Source organism: Cyanistes caeruleus, chromosome 17 (genome assembly GCF_971803275.1).
Source record: "Cyanistes caeruleus chromosome 17, bCyaCae1.hap1.1, whole genome shotgun sequence".
In the NCBI taxonomy this organism is placed as follows: domain Eukaryota; kingdom Metazoa; phylum Chordata; class Aves; order Passeriformes; family Paridae; genus Cyanistes; species Cyanistes caeruleus.
In genome coordinates, this window is record NC_141717.1 from 8477029 (window position 1) to 8495122 (window position 18094).

The window sequence follows — 18094 nt, forward strand, 5'->3', positions numbered from 1 at the left end:
TTGCAAGCATTTGTAGCTCATCATCTGGATTTGCTCTGAGTCCAGACACCATGGTGTATTTTGTGAGCAGGATTGTGCTGGAACATGCTGGATCCCTGTGGGGCTGATGAGGCTTGCCAGGAGTGGAAGACTTTCTCCTGCCCATTGACTTCTGGGTGAGAACTGCCAGAATTTCACCTTATTTGTAAAACCAGCACTGAAGTAATGCCCTTATTCATGGGAACAGCCTTGTTGGCCGTAGAGAGCAGAGGAATTTTTATTTATAGATGTGTAACATTGCAATTGTCATTCCCTCCCTCTGTGGACAATTGATGGCAGATAAGATGAGCAGGGGATTTTCAGCCACTACTGTCTTGCTGCAGTATTCTGTGTCAGTGGGGACTTTGCCCAATTAGCCCACACTTATTCAGTAACTGCAAAGGGAAAAAAATAATTCAAGTGACTCTTTACTGATTTCAATCACATCTATAAAATTAACATGAACTATTTGTTTACTGGAAGCAGCCCAGCTCATGCCTTCGGTCAAAGAGTTAAGGATGATAACAATCTTGTTGCTCTTTCCAAGACATTCATTATCTTGGAGATTTCAACGCAGAGAGAAAATGTTGCCTAATAAATTCCCAAGTCTGCTCTTTTTAAACTTCCTTGAGCAATTCGAGGAGCCAATAATAGCCCATTTTAACAGTCATTCAAAGGGTCTACTTTCAGAAGAATATAAAATTTATTTGGGCATAAACTGAGAATCTGGGCCATAGACAGAGAAGCTCGTTGTTTTCTTCTTGGTGAAGGCTTTTGCTGCTCTAAAGGACACGCAGGAATTAACCTAAGTGAAGAAGACAGCTTGTTCTCGGCTTTCATCGCCTGCGAAACGCATCCTTTCACACGCGGATTTACAGCGGGCTTCGGCTCGCATCAGCTTTCCTCAGATCTGCTCGCCTAACATCATTTCATGCTAATAAACAATAAGAAAGGGCAATCTTTGAGATCCGCTGGCGATAACCGCTGCTGGGGTCCGGAGCGTGTCCCCGGTGTCGCGGAATGCCGGTGCTGCTGCTGGGAGAGCGCATCTCCTGCCGCCTGTTCCTTCTGTGGCACAGGGCTCTCTCCCTCCGTCCTGTTTGCCATCCAGCTCTCTGCTGCCCTGCATCGCTATTCCGGCCCCTCGGGCTTCAGCAAACATTTCTGTGCCACGGCGGGGGAGCTGGCAAAAGGCCGTGCTTGGGCATCTCCCGAGACATCCCGGAGCTGAGAAAGGGAATCGTGTGCGAGCTGGCACCACAAGGGGCTTTTCCAGGAAAGCGTTGAGGCATCCGTGGGTTTTCCAGGCTGCTTCCATGGGAAGCGATCTGCTGCCGGCACATGTGCCCAAGGACCAGGAGCGTGGACGCTTGCTGAGTTTGCACCTTTCGTAGCAGCATCGTGTCACTGGGAGACAGCAGCTCATCCGACAGAACAGGATACTGAAAGTCTTTTCTCTTGGATGTACGGAAAGCACCAACCAAAGGGTTGCAAAATGACAGTACTTAATGTGCCCCCTCACTAAAGGGACACGGTGTGTGTGTGTCTCTCCTTGGCATTGCTTCATGTGGATATATCCGTCCTTACAAACTGTTTTGAAAGCTGTTAGCTTTAAATCTGTAATACCAACAGTTCCCCTAGGCTGATTTCTGGCAGTGCCCTCATCTCCGTAGTTTATGCATCCTACGCTAGATTTTAGGTAGAGATTTTCTTCCTTTCAAACCCTTGCAAATATCACTCTGCTGAAGCGTTATTATTATGTTGGTGAACATGTAGCATTATAATTGTCAGGTGTCACTTTGATATTTGGAATGGTTGGCATAGTAAAATTACTAATGAGAAATACATGTTTTGAAAGATATACATAGCATGATGTGTGAACTATCATTGTGCTGTCTCTGCAAATGAAACTGTGTTCCAGCAATCAGAAAATTCTCAAAACAGTTTTTTCCTAAAGAATTACAGCACACTACAGTAGTAGTATGTGCACCAAGGTTGCTGTCAATTATTAAGTATGCTGTATATATTTAATACATCTAATCTCTAGCGTATAAAAGACTAAATCCTGTCCTACACGCCAGGTTTGAGAAATAAGAGCAGAGATTGAATTTCCCCATTGGTTCCATGAGAGAAAGCACACCTGAATATGTGACATCACTGACACCTTGTCCCTGGAACTGAAATGTGTCTTTGCCTTTCTCCCTGTCACAGTGCTTGGTGGGAGTTGATGAGTGCTGCAAAATCAAGACAAAAATCCAAAAGAGCAACTGTTTAGAAAGCCAAAAGTAGTAATCTCATCCTGCAATCATCCTTCCACTGCCCATTGAATTCCAATTAAGTGGAAATAATGCCACTGTTGAGTATTGCAACTGTTGTATTTCCTCACAGCATGTTTTGGACTAGTGCTGATGTTAAAGAAGACAACTTACCAAAATCTCTGATAAATCTGATAAAATTCACACAAAATCTATTTGTAGATGAAAATTTAAAGTTTCCAGCTCATATTACATTATTTTTCTGGTTTAGAATAGTGAGGTCTGAGGAAGACACAAACAAGAATTTCTAGATTGCCAGGACCCATTTTTTCATTACTGTTTCTCTGGGTTTTTTTATGCTGTAGCATAATGGTGTTCATTAGAACAATGGAGTATATTGCAATTTGATTTTTCTGTGTGGCATGGTCTATGAACAGTGACTGAGTTAACATTATGCTGTGCTGTCCATCTGGTTCTGTCAGCTGAGGATGTGGATATGCTGGGATATGATCACTGACTCTGTGTGGAGGGAATCCTTGTTTCTGACAGAATTGTAAGTGTGGAGTTATGGAAATATGACCATTGTTAAATGCAGTGTAATTACAAATAACTGTTTTGACAGCACTGTGCTTACAGCATGAGAGGAAAGCTGATCTGTGGCTCTAGAAAGTTGGGCACTGTACAATCTGGTGTTTGGCTCAAAGGTAGTCAGTATGTTTGGTACAGTACAGAAAAAGGGTTTGGTCTCCAAAGTGAGTATCTATTCCAGTAAGGGAGCAGGGCAGTTTCCTAGAAAACTTTTTGATGTCTTTTCCTAATGCATATATATCCTTCATGATCTTTGCTGGAGCCAACTTCAACAAGTTTTTGAACTTCAGGTGCATCATTTTTGGTGTCAGAAATTTTTATTTTGCTCTATCTTTTAACCCAGACCTCGGTCATCTTTCATCATGTTGTTAAAACTGCTCATTTGTATAGCTGTGAATGAATTTGCAAGAACTGAGAATGCAGTACCACACCATCCACTCTTGCTGAGGCCACTCCAGGCTGAATTTTCAGGAAGGCTGAACTGCTGACAGGGTAGATAAGGAGGTAGGTGGCAGAGCCCTTAATAACCCTCTGGCTTTTGCAATTTTTATTTTATGAATGTAACTACTGGTCTTGCAGAAGAACTTTCTGTGAAGATCCAAAGCAGGATCTAGCACATCCACAAATCCAGCAGTGGGTAACTGCTGCTCATCTGCAGTTCCCCTGCAGTAACCACTGTGTGGAAGTGTTAATATTTCAGTCTCACCCAAAACAGGAGGAAACATGGAGGCCTTTCATTTCTATGTGCTTGCTTCAAAAACTCCTTGGGATGCTGGTGAAAAAAAGATTTGAATTAATCATTTTTTTTCGTGTTGCTCATATTAATAGGCTTTGCTCTTCATGCTTGTTGTACTGTAATTCTGATTTAACAACATTTATCAGTAGAAGATCACTGCAGGGCCTTTAATGATTATAGTTGTTCAAGCTGATAGTCTGAGACTATTAAATAAGGTCCAATTACTTCCCATTTATTTGTGTTGTTTTTTCCCTCCAAGTAACAAAATGCAATCCTGAAGTTCATTATTATTCTTTGTATTGTATTAATCTAAATAGATTTTCTACCTAATTAAGGCTGAATACATTTGTGCTAAACTGACCATATTTTACAAGGATGTTTTCATTTGTGTGTGAGGGCGTCTTTGGTTTCTACCCTCCATATTCTGATTATGTTTAATTTCTATAGCTGCCAGAGATCTATTGTGTGTGTCAGCAATTCAGCCTGGGCTGCTCAAGATTGTTTAGATTGGAGTTGGAATAGGCCTCCTGATGAATTTAGTTGGAATCTAGTTAATAACAAGTCACCAGGAAGCAATTTCACATGTTTACTACTGCTCTGAAAGATATAAAATCTATACTGGCTGAATTCTGGATGAAAGAAATAGAGATGAAAGCTGAGGAATTCATTTCAGATTAACTGTGTTATTTTTTTATGGGTAGGTCATTGAGAGGGGAATGTAAAAAAATAAAAATGAAAGTTTGGCTGGTAATGGGTATTCAGTATGGTTATCGTGTCCGTAGTTTAAACATGGAAATGACTGAGCTTTACCCCTGTTCTTACTTTGTGGTATTTATTTACATACTGTCTCTTTGGGGCACCTTTGTCAAATAATGAAGCAGTACAATTTGGTGAGAAATAAAAACACAGAACATCTCACATTTTCCTTTCAGTATCAGGGTAGCCATCAGGAAAAACAACCATGTAGATTTATCATTTCTTGACCTCACCTGCTGCACTCCTGTCAAGAAGTTGTGTGGTGTTAATTAGTGTCTGCTGCTGCTAACCATGTCTTTTCAACCGAGGGTTCTGTTCAAGGATTACAAAGTACAGACATTATTATAAAAAATCACTTAAATACTTTCCCTTGAAAGAAGACTGACTTCCTTGTAAGCTCCTTCATGTCTGAACTCTGTTGTAAGGTTCACTTTCTCTAGGGGAGAGGCTGTAGGAAAATAAACCTCCAGGGTTTTCCAGAGCTTCCTGAGGAGCTGCATTTTGCACTGTCAGGCCAGTCCTTCATCTCTGTCCTGGTTTTGTGGTGAGTTCTGTTTAAAGATGTGGTTGTGCTGAAGTGGATCTGGGAGGCCCAGTAACACTGGTTAATGTTGCAGGACAGATGCTCACATGAACGCTTTTGAGGCCCTGTCTGCTGGGAACTGAGCAATGTGCTGTATCATTCAGGGCTGGGTTCCCCTGCCCACACCCAGGCACAGCTAAAGCTGCAAAGCAGAGGTGGGAGCTATTGAAATGTGTGTAGACACAGACAGAAATACCTGCCCCAGCTCAGTGTTGTCACTGCCCCAACCCAGTGAGTGCTGCTGCTCCTGGTGGGGAATCATGCTGGGAGGGACCTTTGCCAAAAGCAGGGCTTGTGCCTGAATCTGGAGCCTTACTGAGGTTCAGTGTCATTTGGAAGAGAACAGAATGTGCAAAGTGGGGCAGTTACTGGTTATAAATCAAGTTCTGTTACAGATTGAATACATTTGACTGGTCTGTGTTGTCAAAGTCCAAACTTTCCTGAGAAGTTTAAATTAGCAGAAAACAAAGTGGTCAATTTTGGAAGCACTATTGGATGTGTGCTTTCACAGCTCCCTCTAGCAGTATTCCAAACTTCTTAATAACCAGATGAACATCTGAAATTACTGTTGATACAATATGGCTTTTTGTACAGTTTCTGTGCTTAGTTGGAACAAATGTGAAAATCTGTTTGGTCTCTTGAGGGATGCAATATTATTTTACCCCCTAATCTAAATCACTCTGAAAGTAAGTCACATGTTAGCAAAACCCAGAAAAGCTCCTTTGAGGAAAGCAGCCAAATTTTTGAAGCTGTTTTCATTGAATTTCAAACCAGAACATCTTCCCTTAATGTATGTATGTAAAAAGGGATAAAAGCAACTTCTATTAATGATGTTTTTACAATGTTATTTCTAGTGTTTTGGATCACAGTGCTGAAATTGGTGTTAAGCGAAAATAAAAATGGATGGCAACAGTTTTGGAAAGGAAGGGAAAAATAATCCTCCAAACAATCACTTACCAATGCAGATGTTCCACTGAGGGGTCCCCTGTGCACTTTGTGGTGGTCCATCTGTTTCTCTGCATTTTGAAATGCCAAGTGTTGCAATAGTCCTGGGCTGGCTGTGCCTGTCTGTATCTGTTAGGGCTGAACCTGAAGAACTCAAGCTTTTTCAAGTATCAGAATCCCCCTTTTAACCCAAATTATTGCTTTGTCTCATTTTCTTTTACATAACAGAAAGCAGAGTGTTTGAAGCAATCACATCTTTCATCTTTGCCAGCTTGCAAGTCAATAAACCTATTTTCACCTTTTGCATCTCCCTCTCTAATGAAAGGCATAAAGTAACATAATATATTTCTCACAAAATGTTTCTCCCAAGTCTTCAGCCACTGACAATTAAAATACAATGTACTTATTACAGCAAAATAGAAAAACATATGGAAAAATACAACTACATTAACATCTGCTGCCATTCCTCCATCTGCTGTATTTGGCCTTGCTTTTGTTCAATCCTGCCAAAAGTACTCATTTTCCAAGGGTCTCATGGCACATCAACCACATCTTCAGTTAAAGTTCCCAATTTCTTGTTTGTTTTGATGGCACAATGGGATCCATGTGGCTGCATGAGGGCTTCAAGCAAAGCAGGAGTGGTTTTACAGTTTGAAAGATGTGAGTGTGCTAGGACAGGAGACAATGGGGTGACCACAGCATAAAGGTTGTAGTTCTGGATGCAAAAGGTTTTGATTTCAACTGAGAAACAGCCCACAAATGCACAAAGACAAGAGCAGAAAAAAAATATTTAATTGTAGAGATGCCATTCTCTGACTCCTCTGGCAATTGGAAGGTGTCTTTATTGAAATAATTAACAAGCACTAGAAAATAATTTGTCACAGCTGTGATTAATATTGAACAGAAACTTGTTTTAATTATCTTTTCATAGTTCTGTTTAAATTCTTCTCAGTCACAGGACAGGTAAAATAGATGGTCCTGTAAAAGCTGACCAGGTCTCTGAGGCTTTGACATGTGATGCAGATTTTGAAGCTGTTCCCCACCTCTGGAGCTGTGAGCTGCTTTGGATCCTGAACAGCTCATGCCAGCAAAGCAGCAAGTGCCTGCCCCAGCTCTGGGGGCCTCAGCTGTGTGTGATCCTGCATGACTGCCCAGGCATTGCATATTCTCACAGGAGGTCAATAATTGGGTGCTTTACTATGTGAAAGGAGGAAAAATATGTCGTTTTTGATAGTACAGGTGTTTGATTTATAGCTGGTCCTGAAGGCCAGCATATCCAGTACTTGTATTTAGAGGAATATCTGTGTGTTTTGTTGTTGCTCTGTGTGTGCATGTGCAAATCTCTGGTTTGTTTTGCTGTGTCTTTGAGGTACCAAGCTTTGCCAGAGCAAGAATATGAGAATATGTTCTCAGTACAAGAAGAGAGCAAATCCTTCCATGCTGGGGAGAAAGTGAGTTGTCAGATATACTGTAACTGTGAACATTTGCCATTCAGGGCTTGGTTGCACATGGTCCATCCATCTGTATCGTATTTATAGGACTTTGTTGATAAAGAAATCGTGCAGTGAATACTTTCCCTAGGAAGGGAGCATTTTCTTATTGTCAGGAGGAAGTGCTCTGCACAATGCAATGAACACCTGTGGCAGATGAATGCAAACTCCTATTGTGTGCCTTTGTGAACTGATTAGGGTTTTCTTTTAGGTTCCCTGCAAAGCCTCTCCAGAGGGAGCTTCCAGCAGCACAGTGCCTCTGCAGGTGCGTGGCAGGTGATGCTGGAGCAGTCCCTGCCTGCATGGTGTGGGCTCTTCCCTTGGCTCTGGTGCCTCCAGTTGGATCCCTCAGCCACAGTCTGTGCCCTTGCTGTCTGCAGAGCTGGTACACCCTGCCTGCTGATGTTTGGATCTCTCCTGATTTAAATGCACGTTAGGTTCTCTCTCTGAAGGCAGATTTGAAATTGGTCTAATTGCTGGCTTTTTGTGTATAGTAAAAATTACCAGTCCTATTGCTACTCCAGGCTGCTGGCAGAGGAACCCCTTCCAGGGGCACTGGGACACTCTGTGTGTTGTACCTAAGGGCTTTGCAGTGTGTTCTGATCCTGCAGTGGGATGCCCCACTGAGAAAAGGGCTGGCTTGTTGGAGATTTCCTGAGCCCAGTCTTTAACCTCCTGCCTTAAGCACACAGGATACAGAACTGTACCTGAATTGTGAATTGGTGACCGGGGTAACCACATGTGCATGTTTATGCTTGAACATTCTTAGCTTGGATGCAAATATAGGTGAAAGAAGTGTCTTGCAAATACAGGCAAGCAAAATGTGAAGGGAGGCAGTCTGCAGGTGTGTAAACTTACCTGTAGTCTGGCTGAACTGGTGTGGGTTGTACTTGCAAACCCTCTGAGAGTGTTAACAGGCTGTCATTAAAATCCATTTGTCATTACAGACAGCTGGGAAGTTCTTCCAAATTCTCTGTATTTGTGCTAGGTGCAGTGGGCAGCAGCAGCTGTTGTTGGGTCTGTAGTAGGTGACAGCAGCAATTTATTCCATGGTTTCCTCAGTAGATTGCAAAGTCTGCAGAAACCCAGGCTTTCCCTCCTGAGATAGATGGGACTTTGAATTCAATCAAGCTCAGAGTACCTAAGCCCCAGACCCTCAATCACTGCAGATAAAGTGGCTAATACACCAAAGAGCGTACATTGTGTCTGACAAACTTTAATAAAACACACCAGAGGTGGAGTTTGGAGATTTAAAATCTGTGTGTTGAACAGGGAGCAGAATTTGGAGCAGAATTCGAATTCTCACATTACATAAAATGACTCTGAGCTGAAAATGTTGTTTTTGCATTAATATTATAATACTATTTTTAGCATCAATGGCAATCAGTATGTAATTGGCAGTGATCTCATGCACACTCCTGGGTACAGACTGTTCTTTCCCAGTTTTGGAGCATTTGCTTGTTATTCCTGAACTGCAGTGTGCACACGCTCAGAAGAGGCCCCACAGTCATTAAAACTTTCCCTAGGGCTCTTGCCATGAGTACTCAGCAGTTAACTTCTCCTTGTATCTTCTGAGAACCAGACAAAGTTAGGACAGAACATTTCTGCTTGTGGCAGTCCTTCTCTTAGGCCTGTGTTCTGTGATAGACATCCACAGCATCACGCTTCAGCTTGGAAATACAGTGCTGCAAAGTTTCCAGAGGTTTCTTTATGGCATCTTCTGGCACCTGAAGCAGTTCCAAGAGAGCTGGAGAGGGATCCAAGGGCATGGAGTGATTGGATGAGAGGGGGTGGCTTTAAACTGACACAGGTTAGGACTGTAGGAAGGCACAGGTGAAATATGTGCTCTTGGGTGAGTTGTGTGTGATACCTGTAACACTGGGTAATTTGGTAAGGTAGCCTCCCAAATGAGTTGATTTTGAATAGAGCCTCTTCTGGTCCATGCCTAGAGAGAGTTGCTCTAATGCAAAGACCAAAACGGTGATTTCAGTAGCAGTGTTAGGTGCTGGTTTGAAAATACTGTTTTGATCTTTGGCTGTGGACACATATGGGCTGTATTAATAGGTTTATGCTTCTCGTTTGGTCCTGGTATGGCCTTCCATTTTTTCAGTGATTTGCAAGCACAGAGATAAGGAGGTGCTGCTAACAAATAGCCTGATAAAATTTGAACAAACTGATGATTCAGACAGTGAACCTGCTGATGTATGTCCCATGGTACTGTCAGAACTGGGATTGCCTGGTTTCAAGATCATCTTTTTGTGAGATGACTCTGCCTTGTCTTGAATGTCTTAGACATTCATGACAAAATTTGCAATTAATCCAGCACTGTAAGAATAAAGTATTGCAGAGCAAGTAAAACCCATCTTTCTATAGCCAGCTGAAAACCTGATGTGCTGCTTTTTGCTTGTACCCCTGAACATCACAAATGAGCACAACTTACTGTCAGCAGCTGCTGCTGTTCTAAGCTCAGAGTGCTGAGTTTCATTTCCTCTGAACATTCTGCTCTCACGTGTGGACCCTATCTCGAAATCATTGTACTGCAAAAATCACGCTTGGCTTCGGTGAAAGCAGGCGAGAGGGAGGATCAAAGGCGTGTGGAGATTTCGGGTTTTGTGGCATTTAACACTTGCACCAGCAGGTGTGAGATTGTGTGAGGCTGGATTTGACTTTCCCGCTGTGATATTTATTACTTGGCCTTATGTTTTAAGGTATATCTATAGCTCTTGGTTTTATACTTGTGTACAGACCCTGATTGATTTATTTATCTCAAAAGAGACACCCCTGCAGACACTGGGTGTCCTGTGTGGTGGGAGTTTTGTGGTGTTCACTGTCCCTGCAGACAGGGAAGAGTTGTGGCCCTGCTTTGTTTTATGTCTGCCTTGGAAGCATTTAGAATTAATTTGTTTTTTCAGATTCCAGCATGTAGACTTGGAGAAGCATTTCCCAGAGGGCACAAAGCACTTGAAAGAGGAAAATAGTTTAAAGAGGTGAACCATACACCAGTAAATCTGTTTGCTTTGCCTTTTTCTCCTGAGGTTTCATCTCAGTTCTGTGCTGTGTCCCAGCGTGGGGGGATCACTGCTGCAAGCCTGGAGCTGCAGCCTCTGGCAGTCCCAGGGGAGCTGCACAGCTCGTCCAGCACTCCTGGTGCAGGGGTGGCAAACTGGAGAGCAACAGTTCCCATTGAAGCATCACCAAAGTGTAGTGTCAGACGCTGTTGGAAACAAGAACCTGCCCACACCTCATCTCTTGGCACTCTGTCATGCTCCAGAGAGGTTTGGAAGGAGCAGGAGGGCAGAGTGCAGGCAGGGCTCTGCTCTCCCTGGGACATGGGAGGTGTGTGCTTGTTGCTCTGGTGCCAGCCATTGTCTCCTGAGTGGGTAATAAGAATTACTGTGAAGAACCAATAGCAAACATCTCATCTCCCTTCCTTTCCCTTTCATCAATGTGCATTTGCTTTACAGATTAGGTTCGTTTTTTTTTTAAATTTGAAGACAAAAATAATTTAGCAAGAGTCAGCCTGTGAGAATGTTGCCAAGATATGTAGAAATACCATGGCATTGCCTTAGAGACCTTAGAAAAGGTTTATTGAAGAAGGCAGGGTTGGTGTTTTTCTTTGAAGATCCATTGAAATACAGGATAAGTAATGGGAGCCAGGCTCTGAAAGTAATTTTTTTTTAATTTTGGTTTGGTCATTCCTGGGAATGAAGGCTGCCTTGAAATTATGTTTTGTTTATTTTGTTTCTCTTTGGTTTTAAACAAAAGCTGGGGAAGGGGCTGGAGCACAAGCCCTTTGGGGAGCAGCTGAGGGAGCAGGGATTCTCCAGCCTGGAGCAAAGGAGGCTCAGGGGAGACCTTATGTCTCTCTACAGCTTTCTGAATGGAGGCTGCAGCCAGGTCAGGGCTGGTCTTGTCTCCCAGGTAACATCCCAGGACAAGAGGAAGTGACCTCAAGTTGTGCCAGGGAAGCTTTAGATTGGATATTAGGAAAAATTTATTCATGGAAAATGTCCAGCACTGGAACAGACTGCCCAGGGAAGAGGTGAAGTCATCATCCCTGCAGAGATTTAAAAGCTGAGTAGATGTGGCACCAGAAGACATGGTTTAGTGGTGGACTTGGCAGTGTTGAATTAATGGTTGGGCTTCAGATCCTGGAAGTCTTTTTCTACTTCAATGAATCTGTGTTTCTGTATAAAAGCTATTCTTTTCCTTAAAGTGATTCTGAGAAAAGAAATTGATTTCATGTGTTCCCTTAAACATTAGAATTTTATGTTTTAAAAAATGTTTCTCCCCAAACTAGAAGCATTTTGTTTGTTTGAAAAATGTTTAGATTTTGGTGTGTGAGTTGTTGTCTGGTGTTGTTTGTTTTTTTTTTAACTCCTTTGCATTATTCTGTGTCTGATAGCTTGAGCTAGTTGCAAACTAGACATTTTCATGGAGAGTCAAAAAGTCATTTTATTCACTCACTAAACAACTCCTTCTAAATGAATAAACTATTCAAACATTTCCCATTGCCGAGCTTCAGAGGTCAGATACTGACTCCCTGCATGGCTTGGGATAGGTCATTATCTCCCTCTCCTTTCTCTTTAAACCCTGACTGTTAAATACTTCCTCCCAGAAGAGATGTGAGAAACAATTAGCTCATGCTGATAAAATGTTTTGAATACAAAATGTGGTTGATAGGTGCTGAAATGCTCCCATCAGTCATGATTAGTGATGCTGTCATTTCCCAGTCTCTGATTTTTGATCAAGTGTTCCACAAGTGGAAAGGAGACAGAACAGACTCAAAAAGTCTATCAATATTTTTACTCCTGTTTTAAGAGGTTTCATTAACCATTCATCATTGATTTTATCTGCTAGTGTTCACTTTTACAGAGATATTTCCATGTCCACAGGTCTAAAAATTGTGTCCTCCACAAGTTTCCACAGCTGGAGCAAAGGCAGCTCAACCTCACCCACCCCTGATGCAGGCAAATATTTTACATGGTCTATTCCTTTTCCTTTATATGATAGATTTTGAATCTTGCAAAGTTATGGGCTCTGTATTTAAGACCATTGAGTGGAGGAACATGAAGGTTAAGAGCTGACACCTGAGCCTGACTCTGGCCTTCCCAGGGAGGGTTTAAATGTGTAAATGTGTAGGAACTCAAAAAAAACAAAGGGCAAAATTGGGAGGGATTTGTTTTGTAGCAAAGTTACTTCACTGAAAGCTCAGGCTGTAGTCAGGTGGTGCTTTCTGCAGAGCAGCAAAGCAGTTCTGGGATACCAAACTGTGTTAGTCACAGGGAGTGAAGGAAAGCATGGAAGGATCTGCTTTTGCTCCCTTGAAACCCGTGTCTGTTTTCTCATGGATATTTAATGGTGTCAGGGTGAAATGTCTGGTTAATCACTGCTCACAAACCTGTGTAAATCCTCCCTGCTCCATCTGAGATAGGGCTTGGACTCTGGCCCAGTGGAGAAGAGATGCCAGTGCAGGTGACTTGGGCACCCCAGAGGCCTCTCAGCTTCTGTCTGCTGCAAACCCCAACACAGGGATTTTTGCAGTATGTTACATTGTAGTTGATCTATGTTTTCATGTAAGAAATGCTTGTAATGCATGGGATGTGACTGTTTTAGTAAGATGAGTATAATTTTTTTCCCCATTTATAGGATGGCTATTTTTCCCACCGGCCGAAAGAGAAAATGCGAACAGACAGCAATAATGAAAATTCAGTCCCCAAGGACTTTGAAACTATTGATAATAGTAACTTTGCTCCTAGGACTCAGAGGCAAAAACACCAGTCTGAACTGGTGAAAAAACCCCTTAGCAAACAAAAGGAGCACTTGAGAAAGAAACTGGAAGAGGAAAAGATGAAGGAGAACTTGCTGCTGGGGAAGAACTCCAACGAGGTGGTGCAGTTCAGTGATCACCTGGGAAAAAACAGCAGCTACAGCAACAGTCTGAAGGAGATTGACAGGTCTCCCACACAGCATCTTTTACAGAAAATTGAGAACAGCTCCCCAGAACTGAAATACGACCAACCACCCAAGTGTGAGGTGACGGGCAAGGAGGCGATCTCGGCCATGTCCCGCGCCAAGTCCAAGCAGTGTCGCCAGGAGATCGCGGACGTTTATTGCCAGCACAAGGTCGGGAAGCTGATGCCAGAGCAGGTGACACGTTTCTGTGCCCTGGAGGGTAAGTTGGGAGTTGGAGAAGTCACACACTGTCTTGGGAGAAGCATTCTGTGTAATTGGAATGCCCTTCTGATGATAAAAATGGCTTTGTTGCAGGAATGTGTAATGGACTTACTCCGTTAAAACAAGGGAGGCTTTGAGGATGTTTTTAACAAGGAATTATATGGATGTCACAAGATCCTTGGTGGATTCCTGCAGAATTGGTTTCCACCAGATTTTTATTGCACAATGTGATCTAGGTATTCAGCTGCTACTCCTATTTCTTTTAATTCTCAATCTGTAGACACAGAGAAGCACAGTCAAAATCTTGTTATGCTGTGCAAGAGTTGTGTGCTTTTTGGTACTCAGAGAACATCCACTGTGAATTTTGGAGCTTCATGCTGACCGATACAGGAGTGGCATTGCTGTTATGGCCATATGGATATTTTTCTGTCACAGTGGAATCCTAAGTATTTTAATAACCTTAGGTAATTATTAAAGCTATAAAAAAATTCTGAAAACACAGGGAAAATTCAATTTTGTGTCTGACTTCTATTTTTAATTTTCTTGAGTCAGCAAAAGTTATTTTCAAAATCACTGCTGGAGAGTCAGTTACCTTTGCTGGCCTAAGCCAATCTTTGATTTGTTGCTTTGGTTTCTCCATGCCCTCTGATTACGATTTACCTCTCAGCTTGCTGTCAGTTTGCATGTCTGAGCTGACCTTTTCCTACTTTTCAAAAAGTGCTTCATGTGCCACTGTTCATCCAGCTCTAAGCTCTCCATGGAGTAAAGTGCCTTAAAAAAAAGAAATAGCATTGATGAGTCGATCAAAGTGGGTATTGATCAAGAGCAGCATTATTCACAGCAGCATTTATTTATATATACAATAGTCCAGAGTCCACACCCTGTAACTGGCACTTCCAGCTCATGCACAGGATATGCCACAACTTTGTCCAAGCTGAAAGTGCAGAAGGGATTTATAAACTAGTGAACAGGTCTTGCTTTGAGACTGTAGAATAAACATGGAGATCTGTGGGATCCAGAGGATGTTTAGTTCTTTCATTTGGAACATCCTCTAATGGCTTGTTACTGCACCATCACAAAGCAGTGGTTACTGCAAGGTGATTTCAGTGTGGTAGAGAGAAGGATAGTGTTGCTATTACAGAGATTAGGAGGTTAAATTCCCTGTACAGACAGTGAAAAAGAGGAACTGCACCAGAGAATATATCCAAAAAAGCACATCTCCCTGTAACAAGATCCTTAGGCTTTTAATTTAGATGGTCCAGGATGAATGGTCTGAGCACCCCCATTCCCCATCCCAGTGCATCTCTAACTGTTTTGTGTTGGTTTTTTACCATGTCTCTTTTGGTGTTTTTTCTCCCTTTCTTTGCACAGTAAATACTCCAAATTGTTAAGCTGGGTGGGCAGACACTGGAGACAAAGAATTAATGGAGCAGGCAGAAGACATGATGTTCATTGGGAAGAGTAAAGGCAGCACAGGTTGAAGGGAAGACAAGAGAACAGTAGAGAGTTGAGAACTGAGCAAAAGCAGACATCAGTAACAGGATGAGCATCAGTGAGCACCCCTGGCACCTCTGAGGTGCCACTGGTGGAACCCACTGTGATAAGCACGTCCTTGCTGTCCCTTCCCTCTTCTTTCCCCTTCTTCCCTAAGGCCAGGGAAGTCAGCTGTGGTCTGTGAGAAAGCTGAGGGAGGTCAGCACCTTGCAGACACTGTCCTACACTTTTGGGATCAAGAGGTTTTAGTAATGGGCTCAATGCTATAAATCTTGTGTAGGTAAGTGTATCCCAAATACAAATATGCAAGTGATGTCCTGGCCAGAGCTGGAAGGTGTCATTAGTGTGGGCAGACACTGCAACTGTGCAATTTTGCACACACCTATGGTTCCATGCCCTGCTTGGTAATCTGTCTCCCAGGGATGCAGGGTGACTTTCCCGAAGTTGTAGACAGCTGCCATCCTTAAAAACAGGTTTCTCAAGAAATATTTACTGCTTCTTTTCTAAATACAGGATTTATCTCTTATGCCCTGCAGTCAGGGTAATAATGTGGTCTTAGAACAAAGAACAGTGTCACATTTTACACTTGAAGCCTTTCAGCATATATGTACATAGCACATCAGTACAAATGCTTCCATTGTAATATCAGAGTAAAATTATAAGGAAAACTGGGAGCTACAGGTATGACTAGAAAATTTATGAAAATGTCCAAATGTGACTAATTTAGGAAAAACTTATGTGGTATCAATATATACCATATTAAAAAATTAGGTGCAAAAAGATTGTGTCTGAAATTTTTGCATTTGCTGAGCTAGAGTTTAATTTAGTTTTTTATTTTAAGTGGTGACACTTGTTTAAAAAGAATAATTGAGAGACATGTTAGCCTAGCCAGATGGATACATGTGGAAAATGTTGACTTTTCTTTGCCTCAAGGTTATTTCCTTCTGCCCATGCTGACAGCTGAAGTTAACCACTTCAGCTGCCAGATTTCCTTGGCAGAAAGTCTGGACGTCCTGTGCTCCATACCAGGTTGCTCTAGAGCAGATTTGGGAGCTTTGCTGTAGGGAAGTGGTAATACAGCAGCATATGGAATGGGACAGGAGTTGCTAATGCAGGAAGCACCAATGCACAAAAGGATTGGGTCACCAAACCTAAGGAGGAGATCCAGACCTTGCAGCCATTTCCCAAATGTCTGAATACAGAACTGTCAAGACAGACATGGGGGAACCCCAGAACTGAAAGCCTCCAGTGCCTGCTGGAAGGCCTTGTACATATATAATTTGGTAGATCCCTTGAATTTTATAGCCCTGAGAAAGGTACATTGTCTGAGTTTCAGTGTATTGTGGTCCCATATCTCTCCTCCCCCTGTAGAACACAAATACTGTTCTTCACTCACAGAGTGACTCCATCCCTCATGAAAGGTGTTGGTCCTTGAGAGGAGTTGAGTTTGGTTATAGGAGATGTTTGTGAAGTACTGGCCATCAGCTTTTGGGGATGTAAGACACCCCATGGGTAGGATTGCTGGTAGGGGCAGATGTGGGTAGAGGCCTCGGCGCTTCATGTATTAAAAAAGAGATCTGGTGTTTTTCAGCAGCAGTCAGACATCTGGGGTCTGAGTCTGTGTATTCAGCATGTGAGTGTTGTTCCCGTCAGTTTGGTTTGAACAAAGGTTTCCTGTCTGTTTTCAGCAAAACTGTGAAGTATAAATATTTATGTGTTGGAGCAGCACATTCATCCATTATCCCAACATATAAACGTGTTCCCAGTGCTGTGGTTTCCACTGAGGTGTCATCCAGCGTTTAATCCCCTTGGATCTTGTCTCAGCTGATCAAAACCATGACGCTGCTAAGTGTAGCTATCAATCATGGACAGGACTCCATCCAGCTGGATTGTCATAAATGTTAAGTGATACATTCACTTCAGTGGTTATGACCGAGAACAGGATCATACAAGCTGTTCCTTTTTTAAAGTGTTTTATTGTTTCCAAAGGCAACAGGCAGAGGAAGTTGATTATAAGGATCTTCAGTGATAAAAGAAAGGGTTGTTAAAAACAAGAGCACGATGTCCCTCTCTGCCATGCAGGTGTTATTTCCATGAGGGCTGCAGTCCCTCTGAGAGCATTGCTGCTGAAGCAGTAGAACAGGATGTGGCACCTTCACCAGCCACCTGACTTGCAGAGCAGGTGAGCTGGCATTTCCCTGCAAGCTGGTCCTAAAAACACAGTACAAGTGCTATGGCACAGGAGATTGGTGTCAAAGGCTCTAGGTGCAGCCTGAGCCACTCACAGCTTGCAAGTCTCCCTTCACTCAGAAGGGAATCTTTGGCCTCTGTAGAACTGTGTTTTGAGGAGAAGGCATTCAGCAATTGTAAGAGGGGACATGTAGGTTCAGCACAAAGTTAGATAAGGAAATAGCAAACCCAGTCCTGTGCCAGTTGAGAAGATACTCAGAGACATCCTTTGGGGAGTTCCTTTTGTCTCAGGAGACATGGTACAGAGATCAGCAACGCGTGGACAATGTGGAGATGTTTCCTTGCTGGGGCCATCTCTGGCCTTGTCCTGTATGGGGCAGACTACAGACACTGGCTCTCCTGGTGTGCCAGACTCTTCTGCTCACCAAAGCTGTCAGTGGATGTGAACCAGCTGCCTCCCTTCCTTGTCCATCATCATCATGGTCCTCCTCTTGTGCAGAGGTACTAGGACTAAACAGAAGTTTAAATGAGAATTCTTGTCTCTAAAATTCCCATCACTCTGTACCTGGATAAAATCCCCTTGGACAAAGCACAAGTGACCTGATCTGTGCCACGTTACCCCCCCCAGTCCATTATTACTGTGGACAGGAGCACAGTCCTGGAGTGGCCACTGTGACCCTGACCCTGCCCAGCAGCAATGGGCAGCACTGCAATTGCAGTTACACAATTCCACATTTCAACATGATATTGAACTTGTGATTTCTACTTTCTGTCCTCCTCCTGAGATGAAAAAACCCCTAGCTGCTGACCCAGAGGCTGGATTCAGTCCCTGAGTTCTGTTTTTCACTTCCACATGGATAGT

The 18094-nt window shown here is 42.8% G+C and overlaps 1 protein-coding gene across 4 annotated transcripts in view; it reads left to right on the forward strand.

Moving 5' to 3' along the window:
- The window catches only part of XYLT1 (xylosyltransferase 1), a 176826-nt gene that overhangs the window by 72208 nt on the left and 86524 nt on the right, over window positions 1–18094 (forward strand). For all 4 annotated transcript variants that reach the window (XM_086854859.1, XM_086854857.1, XM_086854860.1 and 1 more), the window contains one exon: window positions 13021–13546. In XM_086854859.1, the coding sequence (XP_086710985.1) occupies window positions 13021–13546 (526 nt within the window). The remainder of the gene's footprint in view (window positions 1–13020; window positions 13547–18094) is intronic.